Below are 12,995 nucleotides of genomic sequence, written 5' to 3' on the forward strand. Positions count from 1 at the left end.
ATGTATTGGTAAGCAATGATTTAGGAGATTACAAAGTCAAGGAAATTAGTATCCTTCAATTAACTAGTAATATTCAGTTCAGTACAAGATTAATAGATGATTCATGGTAGCTTCAAATTAATTGGTTTAATATTGTTTCCATTCTTATTGATTTGTTTTTATTAATCACTTCTTCTTGTAAAGAAATTAGAATCAATTCTGCCCACAGCCCAATATTGCCATTGTCAAACAAACAAAGGGAATAAAACACTGAAATGTTTCTAGTCAATTGTTTCCAAAGAGTATATATTTTTTTTTTTAGGATGGGAAGAAAAAATTTGATAAAGAAAGTGAAAAATACTATTCTATATTGGAGAAGCATTTGAATCTGTCATCAAGGAAAAAAGAAGCACATTTACAAGAGGTAAGAAAGTTCTTGTCGTATAGGATTATTTATTACAGCCTGAAATGCAAATATATTTTAAATTCCCTTAATTAGTTAATTGTCAGGAATAATCATTCCAGATCTGCAAGGAATACCCATTTTCACACACCCCATTTATACAATTTGGCACAAATTTTAGTCAAGCAAATCTTATCTGCCCTGGAGAAAATAGCCTTTGGACTTTAATGGGCCCAATTTTAATGCTGTGTAAGTGGTTGGGTTTCAAATTATTTAAAATCTTGCTTTTTTTGTTTCTATTATTTAAGAAGACAGTTGGATTCTTTACTGGTTCTGGGCCATGAACCTATAACCTATGCTCAAGTCAAAGGGTTAAGGAGAGAGCATCGTACTGGAATTCTCTATTGGTATTGCTCAGAGGTAGTCAGCCCATGCCAAGAGATTGGAAGGGAGCCCTTCCATTTCTTTGTTGCAGAGTTGAAAAGAGCTTCCCATCAGATCGATAAAATCTTTTTGGACCAAGATTTTAGGACGAGGAATAGAAGAAATGAAAAATATTTGTGATGTCAGTGCTGTCGTGGAAGACTTCTTCACAGTGTATGAGTTTTGTTTTGCCAGTTTTTCCCGCTCACCTCTTGACTTCTTGTGAGGGTAAGATTTCTGGAAAAACAGATGTCTGCTTCTGTTGAAATAGTTGCCAGATGGCATCATTTTGAATGCTTGGCTGAACTCCAAAAATGACTAACACTCAGCTCAGCAGGCTATGTTTAGGCAACTTTCAGAGTGCAAGAACTTTGTTTGATTGATATCTCTAATACCTTGTAATAGTTATTTTTTCTTTATATAAGCACATACATGCATATAAATTAGGAGAAGGAATAGGCCATTCAGTTTCTCGAGCCTGCTCCACCATTTGATAAGACCATGGCTGATCTGATTGTGGTGTGAACTCTCCTGCCTATCACTTATACCCTTTGACTCCCTTGTCAATCAAGAATCTAACTGACCTTGCCTCTACTGTTCTCTTTGGAAGAGAGAAAATTTCTCCTCATCCTGGCCTTAAATGAGAGACCCCTTATTTTTAAACTGTCTCTCCTGGTTCTAGTCTCTCTCTCTCAAAAGGGGAAACATCCTCTCAGCATCCACTTGTTAGCTCCCCTCAGGATCTTATATGTTTTAATAAGATCATCTCTCATTCTTAAAATCTCTGGTGGATAAAGGCCCAGCCTGGCAAACCTTTCTTCACAAAGTAACCCCTTCATCCCAGGAACCAGTCCTGTGAACCTTCTCTGCACTGCTTCTAATGCTATTATATCCTTTCTCAAGTAAGGAGTCCAAAACTGTACACAGCACTCCAGATGTGGGCCAGGATTTTCCAGTCCTGCCCAAGGTGGGAATTGTCATGGGCAGGACGGAAAATTTGACAGACCAACCAAAGGCCCATTGACTTTGGGCAGGAATTTCCGGTTCCGTGGCAGACAGGACCAGAAAATCCTGGCCGTGGTCTCACCAATGCCCTATACAGTTATAACAAAACTTCCCTACTTTTATATTTCATTCCCTTTGCAATAAACACCAACATTCAATTTGCCTTCTGAATCACTTGCTATATTTGCGTACTAACTTTTGGTGATTCATGTACCAGGACACCCAGATCCCTGTACGCTAGAGCCCTGCAATCTCTTTTCATATAAATAATATACTGCTTTCTATTCTTCCTGCCAAAGTGGACAGGTTCACATTTTCCCACATTGTACTCCATCTGCCAATTTTTTTCCCACTCACTTAACCTGTCTAAATCCCTTTGTAGACTCTTGGGCTGGGATTTTCCAGCCCTATTGTGACAGGACCCACTGCAGGAGATGCGGTGGCCCTGCCAAAAGTCCATTGATTCCCAGCGGACCAGATGATCCAGCGGCGAGCAGGGCTGGAAAACCCCACCCTCACAATTTAGTTTGCTACTTATCTACGTGTCATCAGCAAATTTAGCAACCATATATTCGGTCCTTTCATCCACATCAGTTATATAGATTGTAAATCCTTGAAGACCCAACATTGATCCCCGTGGAACTCCATTGGTTACATCTTGTCAACTCGAAAATGACTCTTTGCTTCGTGTTAGCTAAACAATTCTCTATCCATGACGTTTTTCCCTATACCATGAACTCTTATTTTATGTGGTAACCTTTGATGTGTCACCTTATCAAACACCTTTTGGAAATCCAAGTGCACCACATCTACAGATTCTTCTTTATCTGCATTACTTGTTGCTTCTTCAAAGAACTCTAATAAATTATGATATGACATGGCATGCAACGTGTGCCAGGTGGACAAAATCCACAAGGGAAACTTGGCTATGCTATCACAACAGTTTTGCAATTTTTATTTATTATGAGAAGATTTGTGCACTGAATTCAGAAATAATAAGCCCAGTAACACCTTTAGAGATTTTAAAAACTAAATTAAAACATTTATTTAAAAAAATTTCAAGCACATATATAAGATTACAGTTACCTAATACTATAACAAATCCCAAAATTCCTAATTAACCTGACACACCCCCTTTAAAGCAACAGTCCAAGATAGATTTTACATCTAAATAGCAAGCCGGCAAGTTTATCACAGCATCCACTCGACAGTGGAATTCCAAAGGTTTTCCTCTATCTTTGATTACTGGACACTGCAGACTTCTGCAAAAGTGACTAGAGGCATCCTTAAGGCTATTTTACATGGTCCTGTTGGATCTTACATGGCCACGTAACGTAGCATTCCATTCTCTCTCTTTAATCTGTAAATTCCATTGTTCTCTATGTATTTGGGAATTTACTTTTCCCATAATGTAAAAATCTTTTATGTTGCTAATATGGTCAGTGCCTTTGGGAAAATAAACATATGGCTTGGCCCTGCTTATCTTGTTAGTTGTAAATATCCTATCATCCCTTTGAAACCCAAACAACCCTTTCAAATATCTAAAAATGCAAATTTCCTTCCCATCACCCATTATATGCTAAGCCCTCATCCATGTTTACTCATTAGCATTTCAAATGCCTTTTACCCCTAATTTATTTTGATAATTTCAAGCTTGCAGTCTATCTGACTTTAATTCAATTAAATCACACAGACAGAATCATACACATTCATACCCATAAACCTACTTTACAATAAACCATAATAACATTATGAAAAAATGTTAGTTTCATGACAATTAGTCAAACATGATTTCTCTTCTACAAAACCCTGATGGCTCTTCCTAATTGCATTAAGATTTTCTATGTGCCCTGCTATAACTTCCTTAATAACATATTCAAGCACTTTCACTCTGACTAACTGGCCTGTAGTTGCCTGCTTTCTGTTTTTCCTTTCTTGACTAAAGGAGTCACATTTTTTCCAATCTGATGGGACCTTTCCAGGATCTAGGGAATTTTGGAAAATTAAAGCCAATGCATCTACTATCTCTGCAGCCACTTATTTTAGGACCCTAGGTTGAAGTCCATCAGGTCCTGGTGACTAGTCAGCTTTTAGTTCTAATAGTTTTCTTAGTACCATTTCCCTGGTGATTGTAATTGTTTTAAGTTTCCCCATCCCTTTCACCTCCTGATTTACAAGTATTTCTGGGATGTTATCTGTGTCTTCTACAGTGAAGACAGACAATGCTTCTGCCATTTCCCTATTTCCCATTATTAATTCCCTGGACTCTCACTCTGGAGGGCCCACACTTACTTCAGTTACTATTTTCCTTTTTAAATTGTTGTATAAGCTCTACTGCCTGTTTTAATATTTCTAGCTAGCTTTCTCTCATACTATAATTTCTCCCTCCTTACTTTTATAATCAGTCTTTGCTGGTTTTTAAATTTTGTCCAATCTTCTGACCTACCACTAATCTTCGCATAGTTCTATGCTTTCTCTTTCAACTTGATACTATTTGACACTATCTTTAACTTCCTTAGTTATCCATGGATGGCACATCCTCCTCATAGAGTCTTTCTTTCTCACTGGAATGTATATTTGCTGAACATTGTGAAATATCCTCTTGAATGCCTGCCACTACATTTCTATTGACTTAACCCTCAACTTTTTTTCTAGTTCACTTTAGCCAGCCCTGATTTCATATCCTTGTAATTGCCTTTATTTAAGTTTAAAAATACTAGTCTTAGACCCACTCTCTCTCCCTCAAACTGAATGTGAAATTCAATCATGTTATGATCACTGCTACCCAGAGGCTCCTTTATGATGAGGTCATTAATTAATCCTGCCTCATTGCACACTACCAGGTCTAGAATAGCCTGCTCTAACAAATTGTCCCAAAAACACTATGAAATAATCTTACAGGCTAAAATAAAAGCAAAATACTGTGGATACTGGAGATCTAAAATAAAAACAAAGTGCTAGAAAAACTCAGCAGGTTTTGGTAGCATCTGTGGAGAGAGAAATAGAGTTAATGTTTTGAGTCCAATATGATTAATCTTCTGAACTCAGAATTCATCGGATTGAATTAATCTTCCAGGCTACCTTTGCCGATGTGAATTGTCCAATCTACATATAGGTTAAAATCGCTCATGCTAATTGCAACCTCTTACTTAGAAGGCCCCATCATTTCTTCCTGTATACCCCAATCCTACAGCATTGCTACTTTTAGAAGGCCTATCAACTCTCACAAATGACTTCTTCCCTCTGCTATTTCTTATCTCCACCCAAACTGACTCTGCATCTTGACCTTTAGAACTAAGGTCATCCTTCATCTATTGTACTAATGCCATCCTTAATTAACAGAGCAGCCCACCACCTTTTCCTAGCTTCCTGTCCTTCCAAAATGTCAAGTACCCTTGAATATTTGGGTCTCAGCATTGGCCACCTTGCAGCATCTCTGTAATGGCTATCAGATCATACATATTTATTCCTATTTGAGCTGACAATTCATCTATTCTGTAGAAATGATATGAGAATTCAGATACAGAGCCTTTAGTTCTGCCTGTTAAATATTTTTACAAACTGCAGCAGTTCAAGAAGGCAGCCCACCACCACCTTCTCAAGGGCAACCAGAGATAGGTCATAATTACTGGCTTAGCCAGTGACGCCCACATTCCATGAATGAATTAAAAAAAAAGCTCTGGCCTTATCTGCTGCAGCACTCATATGTTTGTACACTCTGTCCCTTCCTGCCACATTCTGATTGTCATTACCCTTATTTCTACCTTGTTCTCTTGCCATGCCCTTCTCTTTTAATTTAATACATCTTTCCTCACATGATCCCTCACCCCCACTATTTAGTTCAAAGCCCTCTCTACCGCCCTAGTTATACAAGTCGCAAGAACACTAGTCCCAGTACTGTTCAGGTGAAGACTGTCCCAAGACTACAGCCCCCACTTTCCTCATTACTGGTGTCCCATGAATCAAAATCCATTCTCCCACACCAATCTTTGAGCCACACATTCAATTCCCTAACCTTATTTACCCTATGCCAATTTACTTGTGGTTCAGGTAATAATCCAAAGATTATTACCTTTGAAGTTCTGCTTTATGATTTAGCCCCTAGCTGCTCATACTCCCTCAGCAGAACCTCTTTCCTGGTTCTATCTATGGTGTTAGCACCAAGACAACTGGATCCTCCCCATCCACTGCAAGTTCCTCTCCAGCCCAGAGCAGATGTCCCAAACCCTAGCACCGGGCAGGCATCACAGCCATCTGGGCTCTCGTTTTCGATTACAGAAAACTGTGTCAATCCCCCTGACCACACTGTCCCCTATTACCACTACATTCTTATTTACTTCACCTGCTTGAATGGTTTCCTGTACCACAGTGCCACGGTAAGTATGCTCATCCATCCTTCAGGCCCCGCATTCTTCCATACAAGCTGCAAGAACCTCGAATCTGTTGGACAATTGCAAGGGCTGAGGCTTCTTCACTTCTGTCTTCTGGGTCTTCATACCTGCCACACTCATAGTCATACCCTCCTGTCCCTGACCATGGATCAAATCAAATGGCCCTAGCCTAAGGGTTGTGACTGCCTTCTGGAACAAAGTATACAGGCAACTTTCCACCCCTCCCTTCCATTACCCTGATGCATCGCAGTGTCGGCCTCCAACTCAATGGCTCTGAGCTAAAATTCCTCAAGCTGCAAACACTTAATGCAGGTGTGGTTGCCATGGATTACACAGGCACCTGTGAGCTCCCACGTACCCCATCCGCAACACATTATCTGGCCAACTTTATTGTGTTTTAGTTAATTATTTATTTTATTTCATTTTATGTTTTAATTAATGTGTCTAGTCTTGTTTGTGCTTATATTATTATTATATCAACTTATGTTTTACTTACCCTGATTGAAATTCTCTAGGAAACACTCAATAGCCAATTATCTACTGTTTTCCTTGATATCACATCTCAATATTTGCTTTTGAACATGGACTCTGAATCCACAGACTGGCTGCAGCTAGCCTTGGTCTGTCTCCGAAGTCTCATGCTCTTACGCACTTCTGTCAGCCCCGCTGTATCTCCGAAGTCTCGCGCTGTCTTTTGCTCTTTTGTCAGCCTCGCAGCCTCTGAACTCTGATGCTTTCCTTTGCTCTTTTGTCAGCCCCGCTGTGTTTATTTACACCAAATTAAGAGATCTGAAATGGATAAAAGCTTCTTGTATTGATGCCATGAATAGCTGTGGCTGATTGACTTTTACAAGGTTGTATACTAAGCAGTTTTCAAAGCCTCTGCTTATTTTGTCAATTTCAAGCTCATTTCAAAGACTTGCCAATGGCTCATTGGTTCTATACGTAATGGATACTGGGAGAGTGAGGATGGAGGGTGCAAGGGACGCATGGAAGCAGCAATAGGGACATGGAAGATATGGAGGGGTTGGGAGATCTGAGGAGCAATGGGGGCACTGAGGGAGCTTTGGGGTATGAGGGAGTGTGAGGTTATGAGAGGGCATAGGTATGAGGAGGCTTGGAGGGATATGTGGCCCAACAGCCGTGGAGGGCCCAACAGTCATGATTACAACTGGATGGTGTCCCAGTAAATGGAGATGGGCATTTTAGCCTGCTGATCTTGCTATCTGCCCACCTCTGTTGCTGCCTCAGGCCTGCCTCTGGAGGTGGCGGGCCTGACTCTAATCCGTCCCTGCCTCCCCAGAAAGAAAATATGGCGGGCGGGGGCCTCCTTAATGGAGACAGTTTTGCAGAGTTGAGAACTTTCCATCTCCTTCATGAAAATTTGGCCCCAAATCTGTAAACACTGATATTGGGCAGCCTAACTCTAGAATATCATTGCCTACCTTCAAAATCCTGTTCAGCATTTGGGCAAAAACCACCTCAAGAATCTATCTAACACCAAGTAAAACATTGCTAAAATAAGTGACACCGGAATCCAAAATTGATGCTTTTTTTTGGTTTATTGGTTTTAGTGTGAAATGTGCAAATTTACACAACATTTACTTAATTCCCATATTATGGTAATTTCAAAAAAACAGTGAAAATATGCAACCGGTTTATCTGCCTCTGAAGAAAGAAAACGTAGGCAAACAATTTAGGTGTAAACCCATGGTAATAACTGGAAGGTAAGTCAGGCCCCTTATTGTGCTGAACATAACAAGGAGAACATGCAAAAAACCAAGTCAGATCTGCTGCCTGCTATTGTACAGAAATAGTTAATGGGTATAGTAACCTAAGGCAACTTGTTTCTGCCGTTATATAAACACCTGTGAATACATGATTTAAAAAAGCAGGAAAAAGGTTAAAATAATGCTGAATGACATAAGAATTGCAAGAGTCAATCTGGAATTATATTTGGGTATATTGGAGAATACTCCAAGATCTATTTTTAACCATTTACATTGCACCAATCAATCTAATGAACTTTAAACTTTTGAGGTTTTGATTAAAGTGAATTGGTATTCTGAACAAAATGCAAATTCTTTCTATTTACAGGCTGACACACAAATTGACAAGGAACGGCAGAATTTTTATGAAGCTTCATTGGAGTATGTGTTCAAAGTTCAAGAAGTTCAGGAAAAGAAGAAATTTGAGTTTGTTGAACCTGTAAGTCATAGAATCACAAAATGGTTACAGCGCAGGAGCAGCCACTTGGCCTGTTCTGTCTGTAGTTGCCCTCTGAAGGAGCAATTTACCATAGTTCTGCAACTGTTTCCTTTTTAGATAATGATCCAATTCCCTTTTGAAAACCTCAATTGACCTTGCCTCCATCACACGCTCGGGCAGCGTATTCCTAACCCTAACTACTCGCTGCATGAATAAGTTTTTGCTCATGTCGCTATTGTTTTTTCAGTTAATTTAAATCTGTGCCCTCTAGTTCTCAATCTTTTCACCACTGGGAACAGTTTCTCACCATCTGCCCTGCCTAGGCCCCTCATGATTTGAATACCTCTCTCAAATCTAGTCTCAACCCTCTCTTCTCCAAAAATAAGAATCCCAACTTCTCCAATCGTTTTACGTAACTGGTTCCAGGTGTGAGGAACTTCAATCTCATGAGTCTTTTCTGCATCTTCTCTAATGCCTTCACATCCTCCCTAAGTGCAGTGACCAGAACTGGACACAATACTCCAGTTGAGGCTGAACAAGTGTTGTATAGAGGATTAACATAACTTCCTTGCCTTTGTAATCTGCACCCCTATTGATAAGGCCCAGGATACCGTATACTTTATTAACCATTCTCTGAACCTGCCCTGCCACCTTCAACGATTTATGCATATATACACCCAGTTCTCTCTGCTCCTGCATCCCCTTTAGAATTGTATACTTTATTTTATATTGTCTCTCCACGTTCTTTGTATCAAAATGAATCACTTCAAACTTCTCTGAATTAGATTTCATCTGCCACCTGTCCACCCATTCCACCAACCTGAGTATGTGCTTTAAAGTTCTACACTGTCCTCCTCATGGTTCACAATATTTCTAAACTTTGTATCATGCACAAATATTGAAATTGCACCCTGTATATCAAGGTCATTAATATATATGAGGAAGAGCAGGGGTCCTACACTGCTCCCTGGGGAACTCCACAGTAAACCATCCTCCAGTTCACCACTCTTTGTTTCCTGTCACTCAGCCAATTTCATATCCAAGTTGCCACTGTCCATTTTATTTCATGAGCTCTAACTTTTGCTCACAAGTCTGTTATGCAGCACCTTATCAAATGTGTTTTAGAAGCCAATGTATACCACATCACCAGCATTGTCCTCATCAAAAAAATTCAAGCAAGTTAGTTAAACATGATTTGCTCTTAACAAATCCATGATGGATTTCCTTAGTTGAGCCGCATTTGCCTAAGTGACTATTAATTTTGTCCTGAATTATTGTTCCTAAAGCTTCTGCACCACTAACCACTGACTGCCCTGTAGTTGCTGGGCTTATCTTTACAACCATTTTTTTAACGAGTGTAAGATTTGCAATTCTTCCCTTTCCTATCTTGCCTGAACACCTTGTATCCAGGAATATTTCATACCCAGCCCTGCCCTTCTTTGAGCCAGGTCTCTGTTATCTCCACAACATCACATTTCCACGTGGCCTTTCTCCCCTCCCGAGTCTAAGGAAGATTGGAAAATTATGGCCAGTGCCTTCACAATTTCCACTCTCATTTCCTTCAGTATCCTTGGATGCATCTGATCCAATGCCTCAACAACTTTAGGTAAAGACAGCCTATCCAATATGACCTCCTTTTCAGTTTGAACCCCTTCAAATGTCTAAACTACTTCTTCTTTCACCATGACCTGGGCAGCATCTTCTTCCTTGGTAAAGACAGATACAAGGTATTCATTTGATATCTCAGCAATGCGTAAATCCCCTTTTTGGTCCCTATTTGGACCTACTCTTCCTCTTATCACCCTTTGATATTTATATGCCTATCAATGCCTTTTGCATCCCTTTTATGTCAGCTGTCAGTCTCTTCTCATACTCTCTCTTTGCTTCCCTTATTTACTTTTTCAATTACCCTCTATTTTCAGGCTGGTTCTCAATTGTATTATCCGGACATCGGCCATAAGCTGTCACTTTTTCTTCATCATCTTATCGTTATTGCTTTTGTCATCCAGGGAGCTCTGGATTTATTTGTCTTCCCTTCCCCTTCAAGGGATTATGCCTTCACTATACTTGAACAATCTCTTCTTTAAAGGCATCCCATTGTTCAGTTACAGTTTTGCTTGCTAATTTTTGATTCCAATTTATCTGTGCCTGATCCATTCTTACCCCATTGAAGTTGGCTTTCCCTCCAGTTAATTATTCTTAATCTGGATTACTCCATGTCCTTTTCCATAGCCAACCTAAACCTTATATTACAATGACCAGTGTCCCCTAAATGTTCCCCTACTGATACCTGATGCACCTGGCTCACCTCATTCCTTAGAACTCGGTCCAGCAATGCCTCCTTTTTCATTGCATAGGGGTTTATGATGTGTGAGTAGCGATTGGGGTGGTGGAGGGGGGGTGCAGAAACACAATCATCCCTCATCAATATTCTTTGAGGGTCAATTTTGAGGGGACAAATGCAGCTCCTCCCTGTGGACCCACCTAGCTGGATCTGCCTGAAAGAGCTCTCTGCCTGGTTGTCCCCACTTTGGGAGCAGGTGTTTGGGTGACATGAGTCCGTCCCAGGCAACATTTGACTTGAAATAGATTCCAAGCTGACATGCCCACAGCCTTCATGAAGGCATGGGTGAAATCACTATTCTACTTACAGGTGCCAGAGGTCGCAGGAGAAGGGAGTGCTGTGTAGGTTCAAATATGGCCATTTAGTGCCAGGGTTCTGCATTTTGACATAGGTTGACGCATGCAAAGGATCAAACCAACTGCAAAGCAGACGGTGAGTAGTGGTTTTTAATTCAGCTCTTAGAAATCAAGGAATATTGGAGAAAAATAATGTCTGTAAGAAAAAAAAGTGCTGGGGTTTTCCAGCCAATGATGGAAAACAAAGAAGTTTCACAAATGTAGCAGCAGCTTACTCTGCCTGGAATCTGGTAGTTATCAGATTGTCATGGGTGTGTCTGCCGCATCGTACCCCTGCTTTGGCCGCTGCTTGTGGATCAGCGACATCCTGACCCTCATCAGCTCTATCCCCTTCAAAGTCCTCCTTGTCAGAGGAGACATCTTGCTCCTCCACGTTTCCCTCAGGCAAGACATCCTCTCTTTGTTGCTCTAGGCCACTGATCATTATTTTTCAAGCAAGGGCCACTTTAGCAAAAAACCTGCATTGTGTGAGCTACATTCTATAATAGAAACCATTGCCTGATTCGCTCCTGCTTGCGCTAACACAAAGGAAGAAGGGAAATTAATCAAAAAACAGAATACATTGTTCTTTCTGGGGGAATGCAGGCTTGAAGTGGACTAACTTGGTTGCACCTCAGTGCTAGGGTGAGGGATTTACCTGCAGAATGTACTTCTCCCTCTCAGTGAACTGGTGGTGCACTCCTCTACACCACATTCTATTGTGATGCAGCTGCCCTTTGAACAATTCCAGCAGCCAACTGCATTGAAATGCCAGGCGCCGTCTCCCGGGTGGAAGTCGCTGTCAGGATTTGATCACTCCTGAAAGAACGGGCCCATTTCCTGGTTACAAACAGTCAGACAGACAGTCTGGCTTCCTTTGTAGCACAGTCTTCTAAACATGCCCTGGACAGACTGTCTTCCATCCCAGGACAGCCTCCCACCCTACCCTGCTGGTCCTGCCTCCCTGTCCTGTCCTCGCTCCATCTTTCTTTCTGGTCCTCTCCACCTCTCCCCCATTCTGTCTGGGCTCCAACCTTGCCCGCCGGTCTTGCCTTCCATGGCTAGCCTCCGCTCCACCCTTCCCTGCTGGTCCTGCCTCCTGTGCCCATCCTCTGCTCCACCTTTCCCCTCATCCCCGTTGGCCCTTCCTCCCGTGTCCTGCCCTCGCGACACCCTTCCTCCCTTCCCCACTGGTCCTGCTTCCTGTGGCCAGCCTTGGCAGAATTTTGCTGCTGGCACCCAAAATGAGTGAGGTTCCAAGTGATCCCTAAGAAGGTGAAGGCAATGTCTACTGACCTCAAAAGTTGTGGGAGAAGTGAAGCTTGCCAGGTGAACGACACATATATACAGTCGTAAAACTGAATGTTCTAAATTCTCACTGGTGGGGAACTTAATGTGGAGGATGAACTTAATTCCGGCAAGATGGCCTATTAATGAGCATGCACGAGATATATGCAAATAGGCTTCCAAACATTAAAGGTCGAGTTTCCCAGCAAACAAAGTCCCTAGAACAAAATTCCAACATTTCATCCTGATATTGGGAAACAAATTTTTGGCCTCCCACCAAATTAAGTTCCCCCGCCCGCCATGATTTCTACTACTGGTGGGACTGGAAGATTCTGTTATGAGCTTTGCAAGCACAGGCTGGTTGAGTCCGGTCAGTACTCTGCCTATTGTGTGCTGTTTGATACCATCCACCAGTTAATGGGATTTAAGTTTTCAGTACTTGGACCTGTACTGGCACTGAAATTTATACTCCACATTTGTGTGGTAGGCAGAACTTCTTTTTGGCTTGACTGCAGCACCATGTTAGTGGAAAATACCACTTGTGTGAACTTTCAGATAAGCCATTTAAATAAGGTAATTTTTGTCTAATCATGTGAATGCAAAATAACCCATAGTAGAAT

General features: G+C 41.2%; 1 protein-coding gene across 1 annotated transcript in view; it reads left to right on the forward strand.

Annotated features, from left to right (window-relative positions):
* The window catches only part of arhgap42a (Rho GTPase activating protein 42a), a 480,518-nt gene that overhangs the window by 304,801 nt on the left and 162,722 nt on the right, over positions 1-12,995 (forward strand). The window contains exons 5-6 of the mRNA XM_078545811.1: positions 302-403; positions 8,299-8,409. Coding sequence (XP_078401937.1) covers positions 302-403; positions 8,299-8,409 — 213 coding nt within the window. The remainder of the gene's footprint in view (positions 1-301; positions 404-8,298; positions 8,410-12,995) is intronic.

Source organism: Cetorhinus maximus, chromosome 7 (assembly GCF_964194155.1).
Source record: "Cetorhinus maximus chromosome 7, sCetMax3.hap1.1, whole genome shotgun sequence".
Classification (NCBI taxonomy): Eukaryota; Metazoa; Chordata; class Chondrichthyes; order Lamniformes; family Cetorhinidae; genus Cetorhinus; species Cetorhinus maximus.